The following is an 18,668-nucleotide window of genomic DNA, read 5'->3' as shown; positions in this document are numbered from 1 at the left end:
GTAATGTGCTTTGGCTCTGTGTTGTACATGGCCAGGTGAGGTTACTGCTGTGTGCTCACAAAAAGTTGGCCGTGACGTGTAAAGATGAGAGAGGCTGTGAAGGCTTCAGACTTTGTGTACTGGTGGCCTGGGCATTGTGGTAGTATTTGTTGCATCTGAACTTCACTGTCACGGTTAGGAATGCACATAGAGATTGATGAAGATTTGTATTAATTATGCTTTTGGACCATTTTCTTATTTTTCTCTGTGCTTGTAAAAATTCCAGTATCAAACAAACTTCCCCAAATGAAGTTGCTTGCTTCTAATGACCTCTTGCAATATCATGACAGGATGGTTTTTTTTAAGAAACGCTCTGCAGAGTGTTTCTTAATTACTTCCCCAGAACTGGGCTGATGTTTTGAAATGGAATTTATCAGACTTTCCAGGAAAATGGTGCTGCTTTGAAGATTTTGTACAGTCTGTAATGACACACGATATATTTGGGTGGAGAAGTTTTTTGTGTGTGTGAAAGCAAAATACGTTAGCTGTGATTTTAACTATGCTTGTCCTCCTTGAATGCTATTTTGTCGAGAGTCCTTTGTGAGCAATAGTGGAGGAGAAGAAAACAATGTCTTAAAATTCATGTTGATATGTTTTGTGTAGTGTTCATTATTTATCATATGTTTAGGTTATTTTTTAAAGTCATCATTAAGAATTAGTTTGATAGTCTAATGAAACTAAGGAAGTAACTTGATAGATTCTGAGAAGCCTGTTACAGGTTTTTTGAATTAAGGTGATGTAACTCAAACTTTTTCTTTCTTCAGGGCAAAGAAAGAAACCAGACAAACTGTAGCAAAGCTCGCTTTATTGGCGAGAGTAAGGAGAACCCTATCAGAGCATTGAGAAAGCCTATTCTTCTTTCTTCTCAAGCTGCGGATCAAATGAGATTCAAATAAAACAAAGGAAATGTAAGCAATCAGAGAGTCTTCCAAATTTGGGGGAGGGCAGGGTGTTAGTGTGGGGAGAAGAGACGTATACAGATTTGATCAAGAAAGCTGTTGCATGGACTTTGGAAATCAAGAGCTTTTTTTTAAGCTAACAATTCCCTTTTTAATATTATAGTCTCTTCAGTTGTCTGTGAAAGAGAATTGTTATGTGGGAAGGAACATAAAGTTTCCAGACTGATGCAGAGTTTACCTGTTAGCAAGTAATTAGTGAAGAGGTTAGGAAAAGCAGTGAGTAAGAACAAAGGTTGGGCAAGAACTGTAAAGGGTTTAAACCTTTATGCCATTCAGGCAGCAGGTCTGATATTGAAGAGGTATTTAAATGGGAAAGGGTCCTGTCGCCTGTTCTTAAGGTGAACCTTTTCTAAAGGTTAGATCCTAATAAAATACATACATTTCATGGAATCGTGTTACTGTGAGTTTGGACATTCATCTTTAAACTTCTTATGCTTGTAACTTGACTTGTTTGTTGCCTGAAACTGTATTCACATATATGGCATGTTCTTTGGTGGCACTGCCACTGCTTTCTGTGGCTCTGACATGGTAAAATTCTTACTTTTCTTTTTAAGGTAAGGATTTTTTTGGCTGCTGGGAAAATTCTCACATTTGTCAAGCATGAAAATTGATAGCATTGGATAAACTCTGAAGGAGATTTATTTGGAATTACAGTTTGATATACTTTCTCTCAAAGGTTTCTTTTGCCTTGTGTTTGAGTGCATGGCTGAACTGGGCTCTACTCGATCCAAACTTCATAAGCTTGCTAGCTGCTGGTTAGGAGACAAATTGCTTCTACATTTATTAAGGATATTGTGATTTTTTTTTTCTTTTTTATTGTCTTCTCCTAATATTTGGGTAGAAGAGAACGTTTTACCTGAGCAGTCTTATTACTGCCTTGAAGTAGGTGCTTAGAAATCTGTTTTCCTTTGGTTTTAGTTCCAGTCATGCACATAATATTTCCTCCTTACGTCAAAAATGTAAAACAACCTTTTGTGAGAATGAGCATTTATTTTGATGACCTTGGTCTGCATTTTCATGTGCAGTCCTTCCAGCAATTCAGCATTGCACCACTGGTATCATGAAAGATAGATTTTTACAATATATACTCCTGGCATCTGTGTTGTTGATTTTTGCATTGTGCATCAAAGTAAAACTTGATTGTGGTAGTGGAGGGCTTGATTGAAATTACTGGTCAAAACTGAGCAGATGAGAGAAAAAAGGGGGCTATATTAAGGATAGTATATGAGTACAAAAAGTTTGTACTAATAGAGACGATCTCTTATGTGCCTATTACATTCAGCTTAGGCCACTTTTTAAAAAAAATTGTCTGGGGATGGTTTTAAAAAACTGGGTGATGACATATCACTAAAGAGATAAAATTTTTTTGTGGGAAGTGAGAAAAAGTTAGGATTGTCCTCTCTCAGCTGAACTTAAGATACTGTGGATTTGCATTAATTACAGCTGTTGTCGGCTCTCTCTCTTGTGTAAGTGCACTGATGAAGTCCCTTTTTTCACTGAGACTCAGAGGCTGTTTGGATTGATAACAAACCTATCCTTGTTCCAAAATGGAATAGCCTTCACTGTAACTAATCACAGCTATCACCAGCGCAGCTGTCAGCAAATAAGTACAACTCTGGTGCAGTCAATACCCAGGAGGATAAATTAGCAAAGTACTAAAACTATATAGATAAAAATGCAGTTGTGAGTATGCAGGTATAAACATATACCTAGTTTAATGATTTCTTTTTTTCTCCTGAATAAGTGTCTTGAAAATTGGAAAATTATTTTTAAAAGCCCCAAAACAAAGAAAACCCACTTTTTGACACCATGGCACTTTGTAACCCGTAGAACTCACTATTCTGAGATAACACTAAGAATTTGCTGCTCTTGGCCTCAAAATAATTGCTTGTAAATTTAGCAGATACATAGAGGAAGCAGGAATCATGCTTAGCAGATGCTTTGGAGTTACCTTTTTTGCCCCCTTTTTTTTCCTCTTGCCTACCCACTAGTGTATTGTAGATGCTGTATAATGATGGAAAAGAATCCCAGGAGCTGTTTTGTGCCTGTCTTGATGGATCCGCATTACAATATTTTTATTGTATTTTGTGACTTTATGCTGTATTGTAGGAAGTGCTTTTATATATGTTCTGAATTGAATTAAATTTGACACTCCATTGGGATCTTCTAAAGGCAGTCATAAAAGAACTTCCAAAACAATGTGAAGCAGGCTGCAGAAAGGATTCTTCATAGAAGCATTTATAATGTTAAGGTGGTAGTTCTCCTTATATACAGAGATGTAGATTTGTCTTTAATGTTACACCTAGTCTTTTCAGATCCTGAAATTGCTTCCTAAGATAGAAAAACATTGGTGTAAAGTTTAGTTGGAAAGTATCACGGGAAAAAAAAGAGTCTCTTATGACACTTAAGAAGTGTGGGCAAGTGATTTCTTTTTATCCAGGCTTCTAGGAGGGTTTAGAGTGGTGACAAATTTTGCTAGAAGAGTCTAAAAATAATACTTCCTACTAATGTAGAATACTTCAGGCCAGGGATGCTATAAAAGGTAAGCAATGTTCTGCTTATTTTACAGTTTAGGGAGAAACAAAGTGCTAAAATCATGTAGCAATTCTGTGAATTGGTGGGGAAAAATATCCAAACCACTGCTGTAATATTGGAAGCTTCATTGCCTAGATACAAGTTATTTGCAAAAAGTGGGGAATCAGCACTTTCCTCTGAAGTGTCATTAGTAGAGCAACATCCTATAAGCTCTAACCTTAGGATTTAAGCCCCTTGCTCTATCAGTGAGTGTATACTTTTAAGTCTGGCATTTGCTCCAGTTGTAAATTATTCTTTGCATGCTGCATATCTAGACTGTGCCTGTGTGAATCTTTATAATGCAAGCAGATAAGTCTTTATGAGCATAAATTCTCCAAGGAATCTCTGGGTATTCTCATTTAGTTTCTAGTGTAACACCTGGAGGCTTTCAGGTTTGAATTTTCAAAAATAAGAATGCATGTTTAAATGTTTGTTTGCCATTAATACATTAAACAGAAATGCTTTATTAAGTATTTTTTTGGTAGAGGTGAACATGATTTCATTAATATTAACTAGAGAAGCCCTCAGGCGATAAGCATGCAAGAAGAATTTTCAACTAAAACTGTCAACTTTATATTCCAAATCTGAAGACACATCTCTTTAAGGCCTTGTGGATGGTGTGAAATGCACCAGTTTTAATGTGTTTCTGAAGCAGCAACAGCACCGTACAATTTTATCAGAAGTTTCTTTGAAAGGTTGTTATTGCTTGTGTTAAGTTTTTTTGGCTGGGTAACAGTGATGAATGCTTGGTTCTGGGTAGTGATGTGAAATTTGGTAAAAAATCTTATAAATTACTCTTACAACCTCCACATTAAGTATGTTATAGAAAGGTAACATCCTCATCTACTTTTGTTAATTCTCTTAATCCAGTACAAGAGAAACCTTCAAAGGGACCTGGGTTTTTTTGGTCCTTAGTAGTATCCAGTCTGACCCAGGGCTGTAGAGGTGGCTTGTTCTCAAGAGGTCAATGATATCTATTGATCTGAACCCTCCAGAACTGCAGTTGGTGTAAACCTGCAGACAGCAAATAAAACACTTAAGGCTGGCAAGACAAAATAATAAAATAGTTTGTTACCTGGCAAAGTAATCACAAAGAAGAGATAGAAACTGGGGGAGAAACTAGGAAATTGTGTGCAGGTTCCAGGTGAAAGAGTCTTTTAATGAGACTTTACAGTTAGAATAATGAATACTGTCATACACCAGCAGGCATTTTTGTCTTACATGGACTTGGCTTTCAGTAGCACATTCCTAAAGTCTGTGTTTACTGCAAGAAGAAGCAACATGCTCCTGCCTTTCTTACATTGCTGGGAAGCGTGTTTTGTGGATCTAAATCTTCAGCTTGGGAAAACAACTTCTTCCAGGAACACCTTAATAAAAGTAAGAAATGCTTTAGATAGCAGTGAATGTGAAGTTGTGATTATTAATACTGTGACAAGTCTGGATAAAGGGTCTGTGACACTCTCCTGAGAACTCAACTTCAGTAATACTTTTTTTACTAGAGATGTAGAAACTGGAATGTATTTTAGTGTACCTAGAAATTCTAACACAAGTGGTTTAGAGGGTTTTTAATTTTTTTTTGGTTTTTTTTTTCTTCCAGATTCTATTTACAAATGTGGTTTGGTTTTTTTTTCACCTAATAGAAAAATCTTAACAAAACACCCACATTTTTCCTGAACTCCAAGATGTTGGTCATAGATAATACAATGTAAACAGTGAAGTGTACAGTGTAGGCATTGAGATCACTGAAGTTAAACCTGCTATTGCTTCATTAAATAAGTGGACAATGTTTTTCTTTCACTCACATTCTGATAAATAATAAAATATAGGCAAATGAAAAGAGGGTTACTGTTACTCTCATTTTTCCTTTTCCTTCCTGAATAAGAAGCAATGGATTCAGACAAAGCTGAAGACATTATGTGAAAGGGTGGAAAATTTCACTTAGGATTAATGAGAGGTTGAATTCTGTGCATGAAAAAATGTCTTCCATGCAGTTTAATGTTAAATAAAATATTCTGATGATGTCACATCTAGAGTTTGATTAGTATTTAGGGTAGTGTAAAGTATTTCTTTCTTACCTGTGTTCATAGTATGCTGTGTTCAATGGGTTAAAATGGAAGAGCAGGAAATGTTTGAGTTAATTTCCATCAAAGACAGGACAGATAGATTTTTTGATTTTTTTTTTTTTTAGAGTTTTGTATCTCATTTTAGAAAACTTAATTTAGTTAGAGTGGAAAGAATTTCATGTGGAAGTGAGACATTGTGCTTTTCTAGTTTCACAGCACTTCATTTCAGTGTTGAGTTTAAAAAGTGCTGAGCCATACTTGGGAGTTGCATTCTGCTTCATTTATCAGATTCCTCTAAACTCTGCTGTGTTCAGAATTTCCTGGGAGGATTATTTTTGTGAAAGATGAGCTGCATTTTAAAATTAATTAAGTAGCATTTTGTGGGTATTCTTGAGAAGGCAGTTTTGCAGTAATTATTCATAATAAGCTTCTTGAAGTGCTTTTTTTCTTTTTTTTTTTTTTTTTTTGCTGGTCTCTGACACCTTTGCCTTCACATACTTTCTTCTAATTGTATAATATGAGGTACTACCTGTCATATTTTTTTACCTCTGCTGAGATTTCAAGGCTGGATTCATTAAGAGACAGCACAGATGCACTGTCAGGAATTGGCAATGAAGAAATACTCTTCATGTACTTGGCAGACAGCAGTGTAGATAGGTAGACTCTGATTTGAAGAATATCTTCTGCTTTTCTGATAGACTTGAAATTTTGTTAGATTTGAAGCTGAGGATTTCTTTGACTAACAAAAAGGAAAAGAGTAGCATTGATTGATAGGTCGTGGTTTAAGAAACAAAAAAAAAAGTTGACAAAAATACTGCAATAATTTTTTGATTCCTACTTGGTGATTTCGAAGATGCAGTGACTTTGTTAAGTCGCTATAATTTATAAGCAAGTTGTTCCTGATAAATCATGCAGCAGATTTTTCTTGAAGGCACACCTTGGGAGGAAAAGGGGACTCTAGACTAGGTCACCAGAGGATGAGACATGATTTTCTAGGACTATGTGCTTGGGTCAGAAGGACTGGGATATGCCATCTGCCTTAACCTTGTTGATCCTTGTTAGGATTTGTCATGGCTGGTTCAAATGTACTGTTGCCCAGTCAAAACAGAGTATTTGAAATGCAAATATAAGCTGGTTTTTTTCCTAGTTCTCTCTTCAAAGCACATATAAAACCATTTCGAAAGAGGAAACTACCTTTAGTTTCAAATATTATTATTTTAATGGCATTTCCGGGAATATTTTGTCTGAGTATATTTCTTCTGTGGTAGATAGAGCTTTTCCTTTATAAACAGAGCCAGAAGTTAAAAAAAATAAAAATTTCGTAATGTTCATCCACTTCCTCCACATAGGGCTGTCATATGTACCTCAATCATGGATTTCCCCTAAACAGCAGAGGAAGAGATTAAAGTATACTTTGTTCTGTGATCATCTGATCATCTTTTGATCTTTCCTGTTCTTTATCTGCTTCTACTAAAAGCCTTGTCTAGAAATACAGATCACAGCTGGGGGTTAACTTCATAGGTGAAATGCAATAGCTTTGTCTAGGGGTGCATGAGAGAAAAGAGAAAATGTACAGGAACCTGAATTGGAATTCGAAATGCAGAATACTCATGGCTAGCTTGGACAGCATTTCTCTTATGTGTTGTCTTGTGACACAGGCTTTCAAAGCTTAAGAGGTCTTTTGATTTCTAAAAGATGCTTTTGATTTCTTGCACTTCAGATGACTTTATACTGTATTTTGGTAGCCCAGTCAGATTAGGAAGTAATTACTGAGAGCTGTAGCTAGCGTTAAGTCAAAATACAAACATTTTATTTTTACTGCTGCCTCAGGCTGAATCTTAAAGCTGTTTTGCCAACCCATATGTCATGATTCAAAGGAATTCTGTAAAGTTTCAAAAAAGTAATAGTTGAACGTAGTGTCACATAAAAATCAGCTTTCCTTAATTGCACTGACTTATTTTCTCTGCTGTCTTTCTTTTACTGATAAAATTTACTCCCTTTAAAAGATGTGTTTTTTTTTTTTCTCTCATCTGGTGAAATATGTGTTTGGCTAAATGTTAATTGTACTCAGCCTATTATTGGATAGTTACTAAAAGTGTCAGTCCCTGGCTTCTTGGGCATTCTGAACTATGTTAATACTATGTTATTATTTATAAATATTACTATTCTAACCTCTTAATGCTGATGCAATTACTTTCCAAATCTGTCCTTTATTTAGAATCTAGAAGTTTGTTACACTGAGCAGGAGGGAGTATATTTTAGAACACTTTTCACGACAGCACAGTCCGGCAGACTTGCTAAATTGAGATCCCTCGTATTGGGATGCCGTTTTGTTTAATCCTCTGAGACACTTTGCATGGATGTGCAGACTCATTTTTGAAAGAAATAGAGCCAAGGAAAGTGATAAGTTAAAAGAATGAAACAATGTAAAATGTAACTTACCTTTCATTTTCAGCTGTTCAGCCATCTTGCAAACTAGAACATGGGAAATACACAATGTTTGTGATTCAAGTGACACGCATGGTTGTTCTTTTGCAAGAATATCATGATAGCATCTTTTGATTATACTTCTGATTTTCTAGGTCAGATAGGAAAAGAAGGAATAGCCTGTACCTTCCAAACCAAAAATAGTTTTGCTATTTGTTCAGTAGTTTCTACAGGCTAGAGCCTGTGGAGATTGTGGTGAAATATGACTTAATTGCTTGAGATCATAGCAGTTCATGTATCAGAACAAGTTTTTTTCCTAGCTAAGAATATTGCATCATAATTGCTACAGTAAAAACTCCTCACAGAGTGGTGTTGAGTGCGGGGAGAGGTTGCAGCTTCTTCACCCAGGTAGTTTTGAAAACTCAGTGGTGAACAACCTGACCTCACCTCGAAGATGGTCTCCTCTGAACAGGAGGTTGGGCTGGATGACCTTCAGAGGTGCCTTCCAAGCTCAGCAGCTGGGATACTGCATTGATGAGTGGCTGTGGAGGGCTTGCAAATGGCAGGCACTCAGTGTGTTTCTTCTGTGTGTTTTCAAATGTTTGTCCTACTTTCTTATATCCAAGCACTGGTTTTTCCTGTTGATCTTCATCTGTTCTATAATATGTGTGATTGCCAGGTCTTCTTCACAGCTGGTTTGCATTATTTTATGCAAGGAAGGTCCATGCTTATGAAATCACAGGGCAAAGTTTAAAGTAGTTAAAATAGCCTATTTATTATAGCACAAAGAAAAGGAAGTTTTAAATATTAATGTTGCTTTCATTTCTGTACAGGAATTAGGCTTAGTATTTGAGTATATACAAAGGAAGGTGAGGAGTAGTCTGATATTTTTCACTCTGTAAAGTTATATCAGTGTTGGTGACTGGCAACCCTTCTCTACCCTCCTCAGAATATTCTCTCAGAGCATGTCCTGGAAATACCTAAACCTCTGGTTAGTTGGTCATATATATATGCTCTGGAGAAATAGTAAATAGCACTTCAAGCATGAAAAATGCATTGAGGTAAAAATAAATCAGTAGCTCCCCTGTACAAACAAGAGGAGTGAAACTACCAAGACCTCTGACCACACACAAACCAAATTTGATGGATGGTTGTCTGCTTTCAAACCTGTCACTCAGTGCTGCCTCAGTCATGGCCTGAGTCTTTTTGTGGAGTGATTCAAGCCATTTGCATTTTATTTATCTGTTGTTCAGTGCCCCTGCCCAGACTCAGCAGTGGGGCTTTGCCAGAAGGCCAGGCTGAGGTGTGGTGGATGTTGTGAGAGTGATACTCTGCAGTAGGGCACCTTCACACATGAGTGCTCCAGAATTGAGATTCCCATGGCAGCCTCCCTGCTCAGCTTTATTTTAGTATTTTTTGACGTGTGCCCTGAGTAAACTGATAATATGTTATCACCAATATACTGCTTTCAGCTTTCATTACTGTTTTAACAAGACATCAGGGTGTGACAGTATATGTTGCATATCATGATAGCACTCAGAAGCAGAACTAACTCAGAATACTTGTCTAAAAATGGTGAAAGAAAGATGGACGTTCTTTTCAGTATGTGCTAGGAATTTATTAGAAGCTATAAAATACTGAAATATAAGACAGAGGAAAAGTTCAGATTGTTTCAATAATTTAATTTTAAGATAAAGATTTCTATGTGCTAACTTGAAGCAATAATTCTTGATGATAGAAAGCAAGTGAGCTGGAAGGACTGAAGATCTGGAAATACCTCTCCTGGTACCTGGTTATCTGTCTCTCTGAGGATATCCTGGGAAATATGGAAGAAAATTCTGTGAAGAGCACTGAAACTGATGAAATCTGCTTTCCTACTAATCTGTTTTCAACATCCCTTTTTTAACCCCTACTTCTCCCTCCTCAAAAAAAAGCCCAAACAAAAAAGAAAAAGTAAACAAACAACAAAAACGCCTAAATCTCCAGCCCACCCCTGCGTTTATGGTATAGAGGAGGAGACTAAGGCCATGAAGGTTGGTGGACAAGAGGGAGCAGGTGTTCTTGGCTGGTTTGGATCTGTCCGTGCACTGACTGACTGATGGACCATGCAGAGGTGGTGCACTTTTATAGCCTCTTGCTCACTGGGACACTGCTTCAAGTTTCTCTTTCGGTTCCCCACATAGCTGTTCATTTTCATGAAAACTCTGTCCAGTTGGTTCCAATGTGGTTTTGGGAGGCTGAGAGGAGAGACAAGCGCAATCACAAGCCCTTATCTCATTAAAAGCTAGACTGAAAAAACACACCCCAGGCTACCCAAAAAATGACCTAGTTAGGATGAGATGCTGAAGTTTGTGTGGTTTTGCACGTTTCAGATACAAAATTTTTTTGAAGAGGAAAGGTCACTTTTCTGCTCTGATCTTAAGCTCTCTGTCCCACTTTAGGTTTCTCTTCCAGAGCTTAATTTAGATATTGTGCATGCAGTGCTGTTCTGTTTGAGGAACTTCTGTTCTCACTGCAAATTGTAATTTGATCAAAAAGCTTTGCTGTCCATTAGTAAGAACCAAATTAAACTGTGTCATGCATTATTCTCCTCTAAGGTACTGTAATGAAAACACTTATTTCTATTAGCCTTTTGCTCTTTTTGAATTTTAGAACTTTGGCAAAAGCTTATTTGCTTCATATTGTCAATATACTGAAACTGTCTTCATGCAGAGCTTTCTGTTCCCAATCCCATGGTACCTAGTGCAGTCAAATTTTTAGGAGTGTTTTGGATTTACATAAGAGTTAATTTTTTCTGTTTTCTTTAGGCTGCAAATTTACCTTGAATTTTTATAGAAGCTTTATTGTATTTTTATGTCACAAACTGGATTTATTCCCAAAGAACAAATAATAAAAGGTATGTGGTAACACAGAAAACAAGTGCACATTTTTAGGATGTTTGCTTATTGTGCAGTGAGAACAACATCCTTGCTTAAATAAGGAAAGAGCAAAATGCCTTTTGTTTGGGAATTCCTGTGCTTCCTAATTCTCAGAACAACTTTGTGGGTAAACTCACTTTTGCTTCCAGTTTCTAGCCCTCTGTATTAATGTTAGTATGAGTTAAGCACCAAAAACTTGTTCTGACCTTTACTGCAGTATATACAGCCTGAAGTGTCAACTGAGGTCCAGCCTCAGTTGCTTGAAGACCACCTGTATCGAAGAGTAGTGACCAGACTGGAGCAAGCAGTGTCACAGTGTCACCCATCTGATGGCCAGAGCAATGTCCACTGAAGTATTAGCATATGCTGGCTGCAGGAGAGGTGGCTGAAAGAAAGCGAGCAAGTGGACAGAACCAACCTTGGTGACTGTGCCTCTTTTTTTATGTGCTTATCTGTCCTGAAAAGTGATTGTTCAAGGTTTAACGGTTTAAAAAGACATCTAAAAGTCATATTCTTTTATTGTGATGATCTTTTCCCACAGATAAGAAACTGGAGCGTACGAACTAGCTAGTGATTAATTAGGCATTAAGATTTAGCTTGCTGAACAAGAACCAGAGTCTTTGGCTGGATGGTAGCTTGCCATGCCTTTAGGAATCAGAGGCCCCTCCCAGAACTAGCCCATCCTGAATGTCTTAGCCAGGCTCCTCTCCCTGCTCTCTCGAAGTATGTTCACTGCCGTAAGTGCAGAGTATCTTACTGACATGTCACTTCAAGGTTGCTTCTTGTTGGCAGTTTGAAACATGATTATGGGGGAATAATCTGAGTCCTGCCATTAAAGGTTCCTGAAAAGGAAGAGAAGCCATTGCAGATGACACCCTGTAGTGGTATGAAAACCGTAACAGAACGCTGTTTGCAAAAGGGAGGCAGCTGAAATGTTTGTATTATCTGCACTTGTGTTCACCACTGATCCCACATGCCAGTGTAGGAGCACGTAACTCATATGCATTAGGGCAAAGCTCTGTGCAGCTAGATAGACATCACTTCTCCCCATCCCCTTGGTAAATACAGCTTGTTCATTGTAATAAGGTTGTGGTGGTCTTGTAAGATCAGTGCTCTGTTGTATTTTATGACTATACTTCATGAATGGCTTCCTAGTTTTGCTGCGCAAGAAAATGCTGGCATTGAGTACTGTGGAAGAGAATTCCTCACCAATCTGGCTACTCTGGGGCTGAGCTTGTTTAGCTTTTCTGGTCTGACATACTTCTTCATAAAATAAATACAAAACCCAAGGCATACAAATCTGACTGTTAGGTATATCACATAGTATGTTTTATTTGTCAGTGTGCTTTCTGCTTGTTTTCTGTGACAAGATATCCAAGATGTCAATTTCAAAAGCGGAGTCCTGTGGAGCCCTGTGCAGTTTATTTTGGTGTGAAATCTCTCTTGACAGCTGACAGTCCAGCTCTAAGCAGTTTCATATCTCTGTGAAACTCTCACCTGCTGTTCATTTGGCGTTCGGTGCTGTCTGTGTCAAACCTTAAATATTCTCCTGTCACCCCTGCCTGCCTCCTTTTGACTAATTATTCAATTTCCTTGAAGAAATCATGTTTTTGGAAGACTTCACATCTCTAACAATCTTTAGCTGCTTTTTGTTTGGAAGAAGCTTAATGGAGAAGCAGACATTCAGTAGTTGTGGCCTGTGACTTGCAGGTTTGGGAACTTTGTGCTCTCTCAACTTGCCAATTCTGTCAGCATCTCTTCTAGTGCGTCTTTTTCTGTATTTCTTTTGTGGGTCAGAAGCAGATCATGCCTTGATTTTTCTGTCATTTTAAGGAAAGTAATGTTGCCTGTGTTGTTCCTACAAATCAACATGCTTGAAGTTGGCTTTTGACTTCAAGAATTGACAGATTGTGATTTAAAAATGTGATTTAAAAAAATACACAGCTGCAGAGGGAAAAGAGGTATTAGTATCTGTAAATCAAGGAACTGAAACCTTTACAGATTCCTAAACTACAAGTACCAAATGAAGATTTTCCAGTTGCGCTCAAGAAGAAAGTCCATAGGTAGCTGAGTTTCAGCAGCCTGGATACTTCAGGAGTTGCACTTTTTTCCATCTCTTGCTAATCTTTTCTCTTACAACCACAGAAAAGTGTCAGGTCCTAAGCTCATGGCTGCATTTACCCATGTCCAGCCCCTGATGTTCAGCAGCAGCAGTCATGACTTGGGCATTCTCTAAATCTGGACTACTTTTGTAAGCTTCTTTCCTTGCTCATTCATGGCACTTCCCTGAACCTCCTTGTGGGTCATGTTCTCAGCATCAATCTCATTTCTTGTGTGCTGGTTACAATCTCGAGTTGCCTCTTCAGTGTCATTATTACCTGCTGGGTTTTTATGCTTGCTGGTGAAACTCTAGCTCAGGTCTGAAATAATCTGAATTTCCTCATTAATGAGAAGTATGAGTTACTTTCAGTTCAACACTGACTTTTCGGTTCTTTCATGTGCTGTTCTATCAAGACGTAAGTCTCTGCAGTCTTTGAAGAGCAGACGAGGAATAGACTAACATTAATTCAAACTGTGGATCAAAATTTATTGTAGCTTTTCAGTTCATAGAACCTGTTGGTTTTTCTTCTTTTTTGGGGAGTGTGTGTTGTTTTATTGGCTTGGAATAAGACACAATCGCTGGGTCTGCATGCCAACTTACGGGGATGGTTTCCTTGGGCTCTCTCTGTGTTTGATGGAGATACAGAGAGGCTTTCCCCTGGACAAGGGGGCAATGAAGTGAAGATTCTTCACTCAACACCTTTACCCTTGCTCAGCTGGTGTTGTAAAAACATGAAATGGTCTCAGCATGGAGTCACAGTGATTTTGTCTTTTGTTTCTGTAAATAACTGCATCAGAAATCAAGGAAAATTCTGTACCTGTTTAGTGTGCATGGAGAACTCTGTACCAAAATTAGAGATGCAGTAATTACCTACAGGAAAATATGTTTCATTACAAGTGCATCGTTTTGGGCTTAGCGAGGGAAGATAAGATATCACAAAAACTGTGTACAAGAGGGTTTGTGTATTTGGAATATGAGGCATTTGACTCCCTTTGTGGCATTTATGGACATACTTTTATAACGATGTGAACTGGGCCTCATTTCTTCATTCTGCTTCTTAAAAATTGAATTATAACTATATCAGTTGAGGCAACTGCAGAGTGATAGAATAGGTTTATATCTAAAATATCAGTTAACATGGAGGGAGAATTGAAGTTTGCCTTTCTCTTTTAGATAGCCAGGCATTTCCCATAGGTAAATAGGTGTTGTATCCTTCAGCTCTGCTTTCTCCTCTTTATGCTGAGGCTTTTTAAGAGCACTTATGCTTGTTTGACTACAGGATTAGCTAGGAAATGATTGAAAACACATTTTAAAATGTAGCCTGGGATATTATTCCTCTGTTGCTCTGCTAATGCTTTGCATGACTTAGAAGATGCATTGTCCAAGATAATAGGTACTGTAATTTACTCTTCAGCTGGATTAATTATTTTCTCAGCTACCTGTCAGGTGTGCTTAGTCCTGGTAAATTAATCAAATGGCCACATTACATAAGCCCTTCTCTGCTGTCAGACTTTGCTCAGCTGTTCTCTTCAGGTGAAGATGTGCAATGAAAAAGTTGGAAAGTATCTAACAAGTAAAACCCTTTTGTGGTGTTGTAAAGCTGACTTAAAGCAGTGTGTCTTACACTTTGCTATTGCATGGAATAGACAGGAAAAGTTGGCAGGGGAGCTGGGTAGGCTCTGGATACCCTGTGTAGGACACGGGTGGTTGTGTGCTTTTGCAGTAGCATTTCAGCAGAGTCACATGTAGTACTGTACCAGTGCACCTTCTTCAGCACACCTCTTGGTGCTTCCTCTAATGGTTGGAGCCTTTGAATATGTAGAATATTTTACAGATTTGATATGCTTAAAATACTTAGACAGTAATATATGTATTATGTTCACATGATGTGTGGACACACATCTGTTCTTGATGCTTTCTGATTTTATGTAGTCCCTCAGATGCTGTATTTGTTTTATTCAAATGCTGAAAGAGGTCCTAATTTCTCAGTTTTTCTCACTTTTGATTCACAGAAACTATCTTAGAGCATGGACACCAGTAAGAAGTCAGAACCCCCTTTATCTGTAGAAATGGTACAACAAAGGGCCAATCCTGACCGCAGTCCATCAGCATCGATCTATGTTCCAGAGCAAGGAGGCTACAAAGAGAAATTTGTGAATGCTGTGGAAGATAAGTACAAATGTGAAAAATGTCACCTCATCTTATGCAATCCTAAACAGACTGAATGTGGACACAGATTCTGTGAAACCTGCATGAATGCCTTGCTGAGGTATGTTGTTTGTTCTGGTAGAGCATGTTGATACCTTTAAATGTTGTGAACTGTTGACATTAGTGTGAACACTGTTGTAGCTTTAGGAATTTGTTGAGCCTTCCACTGTTGCTTGCTTGAGTATTTGTTATCCATGTGGTGGTGCAAATATTTGTGCTCTACTCTGGGTCAGGGTAAGACGACTGAGCTTTCCATCAGCAGGGTTGGAACAGTTGTTACGGTGTAGCAATGTATAAGGTAAGAATTTCGTTCCCTGTGGAGGCCAAATGGAGTAGCTGTTTCACAAGACTTCTAACTTGGGTAGTTTGGTGTCAAATACACACAGTAGATTGTGTCTGTCTGAGGAAGCAAGCTTGCACATGTTCCTTAGAGGGGTGATACCTAACCTGGCTGCAGACCCAGTCTTACAGATGGGTGGCAGGACCCTTGGATAAATGTAACTGCTTGTGGAGCAGTTTCCCTGTAGCCCTTCCAGCTGTTTGTTATGGGTCTTGTATGTTCTGTGGGTTGCAGGAGAGTCAGAAAGGCTGGTGTTTCTATTACTGAGATATTTGGGCCAGAGTGTGAAGAAGGTGAGTGAATGATATAGATGTAAAATGAATGCTGAGAGGTGCAATCTTTCGCAGTCTAGATAAGAGTAAAAGGGCAATCATTTAGGGAGCACGTAGATTTTAAGAAGTACCTGTGCATCAGTAGAAGTACATTTCTTTGCCTCTCAACTTTGGTGTATTGCTACTGGTTGTATTCAGTGGTGTGATTTCAAAACTTGGTATAGTGTTTGGAGACCTTTCAGCAAACCTTAATCTCCTGGGGTACATAAGCAGTGAATACTTTGATTTACTACTGGAAAAGCAGAAATACAGAAGATACTCGGCTCTATGAATGTTGTATACTGGACTGCTCTCAGAGAGAGAGTTTGACGTTGGATGTCTTGGTGATCTCCTGTTTACTTTTTGTGACCTCTCTGACTCTAGATACTGATTTATATCTCACTTGGAAATATTGTATGTAGTCTGATATCTAATACTTAGATGTGTAAGTCAAGACTACATGCAGCATGGCAAAAGAGTATGAAGGTTATTACAATACTCTGTCTCCTGATAAAGAGTAATGTCTGTACTGGGCAAACACAAGGGTCCATAGTTCACTCATGCATTCCTGCAGGTTTTGTGCCCACAGCATTTCAAATTTAAAACAACAACAAAAAAACCCACCAACTTTTCTTTTGATACACAGTGTCAAGTGAGGTGTGTTTTTTATTTAAGAAATGCAGTTATTTCTTTCTCAGTACGTATTTTTGGAAGATGGTTACATGGTTACTAACAGTGACTGTGAAAAACCAAACACCCGCCATGCTTGGATGTGCACAGGTGGACAGAGCAGATCCCTGACAATCTAAGCAGTAACAATTCTGACATTGCTAGAGTCTGGGCAGTTTTCCTTCCCTGCTGTGAGACATGCACATGTGCTTATTACAGTGCAGCTAGAATATGTGTAATTTTATCTTCCTGACTTTCCAACCAGTCTGTTACTGAAAAGGACACATGCTTAAGGCCATTGAGTTATTTCACTATATTTAAGTGCTTGTTGCAAACAAATGCTTTATTAAAATCGAATTTACATCTACTTTTTTTAATAAAAAGCATGCCATAAAATTGAAAGCAAAATCGGTTTATGTTGGTCCTGTATTTGGCACAGAATTTTTTCATTCAGTGTTGATACCCTGCTGCATACACAAACACAGTGATTATATGCTAGCAACTTCTGTTCCAGGGTTGTTTGAGGACAAGGAATTGGGGAGTTATTGGAGATAAAGCAGTAAAGATGTCTGCTCAGTATGCAAGAGTAGTTTGAAAAAGCAAGTTGGATGCTTGAGTGAATTCAGTAAGAGCAAGGAAAGCATGACATTGTATTAAACACTATATGCCCTCATGTAGTTTAGGTTCCTTTTTTTTTTCCTGAGTTATGAAAAGCATTACAGATATTGAAGCTTCAAGGTAGTTAAGATGCTCAGAAATATGATGAGGCACGGAATGGCTGGTTCAAGGAGCAGAAACCAGTGAGATGATTTGAAATAACCATACAGATTATATAATATAATTGAAATTGAACTTTTTTAGCCTTTTACATTGATTTGCACTGCTACTAGAAGCCACAGCTTAGGTAGCCTGTCACTGAGTTGCTTTATGGAAGAATTCATGCAGCTTTTACCTGGTGCTTTTAGTCTTGGTGCTTTACAAAGGAGATCATTCTGACTGTCCCCATTTTACATGGGGAAAAGGAGCTAAAAAGGAACGAAGCAGCCTGGTCTGGTGGAAGGTGTTCCTCTCCATGGCAGGGGAGTGGAACCCGATGATCTTTGTTCTCTTCCAACCCAATCCATTCTGTGATTCTGAGGGGTTTACCCTACAGCACTGGGCAGGCCAGAGCCAGAAACTGCTGTAGAAACTCAGGTTTTCTGCACTCTGGTTTCTTTTCACAGTCTGCATTGCTCCTGATCCTTCCTGTTGTCCAAGAGGTCACAAGTTTGGTAATTAGTTTACCAAGACAGCTACAAGGCAGTAGTTCAGATAAAGGAGGCAGCAAGCATCTATAGCATTTGCTAAAACCAGAATAGGCTTGAAGGACATGGACATAAATACTTTCTCACCCTAAAAGGATGAATAATTGACTATCAGAGAAAGTAAATTTTCATTAGGTTTTGTTTGAAAAAGGACTGGATAATTGAAGAGACAATATTTTGCCTGTTTGCACAGATTGAGAAGTGACAACAATTGTGGATCAGGTGCAGACTGAAGTATAGGGAATGAATTTTGCCAATTTGAAAATCCCTGAGCAGTTGTCTGGAGACATTGTGGTGGTCCTATATCTTTGGGAATGCCAGATAACTCAAACATTCAAATTTAATGAAATAACCTTGTATTTTCTCCTTATAATGAACTATGTCCACTTCTAATGGTTTTAGAATATATTGAATAATCAAAACTAAGTGCCTCATAAATGGAAATTTTTGTACTGCAAAAATTCAGATGAGCTAAAATAGTTTTTCTGTTTTCTTTCTCTTCAGTTCTTCTAGTCCAAAATGTACAGCGTGTCAAGAAAGCATAGTAAAAGATAAGGTATTGTTAAAATTTTTTCTTATTCAAGAGTATTGAATTGTGTGGAGTACATAAATTGTGTTACTGTTATGTGATAATTATTTTATAAACCTGATAAGCCACTTAAAAAGGTAGGTTTGTCATAAACCCTAAACCATGTATTTTATAGAGGTAGGTGGCTATTTTTTCCTGTTAACCTCATGGTAGAAAACATGTCAGC

At 37.9% G+C, this 18,668-nt stretch overlaps 1 protein-coding gene across 13 annotated transcripts in view; it reads left to right on the top strand.

Moving 5' to 3' along the window:
* TRAF3 (TNF receptor associated factor 3) overlaps window positions 1-18,668 on the top strand; it is a 70,026-nt gene that overhangs the window by 20,546 nt on the left and 30,812 nt on the right. For 9 of the 13 annotated variants that reach the window (XM_032111220.1, XM_032111219.1, XM_032111226.1 and 6 more), the window contains 3 exons: window positions 804-947; window positions 15,094-15,350; window positions 18,418-18,469. In XM_032111220.1, the coding sequence (XP_031967111.1) occupies window positions 15,109-15,350; window positions 18,418-18,469 (294 nt within the window). In that variant the 5' untranslated portion in view covers window positions 804-947; window positions 15,094-15,108. The remainder of the gene's footprint in view (window positions 1-803; window positions 948-15,093; window positions 15,351-18,417; window positions 18,470-18,668) is intronic. The other 4 variants (XM_032111223.1, XM_032111221.1, XM_032111222.1 and 1 more) reach the window with 1 other exon arrangement.

The sequence above is a fragment of the Corvus moneduloides genome, chromosome 6 (assembly GCF_009650955.1).
Source record: "Corvus moneduloides isolate bCorMon1 chromosome 6, bCorMon1.pri, whole genome shotgun sequence".
Lineage (NCBI taxonomy): Eukaryota > Metazoa > Chordata > Aves > Passeriformes > Corvidae > Corvus > Corvus moneduloides.
This window is presented reverse-complemented; position numbering and strand designations above follow the sequence as displayed.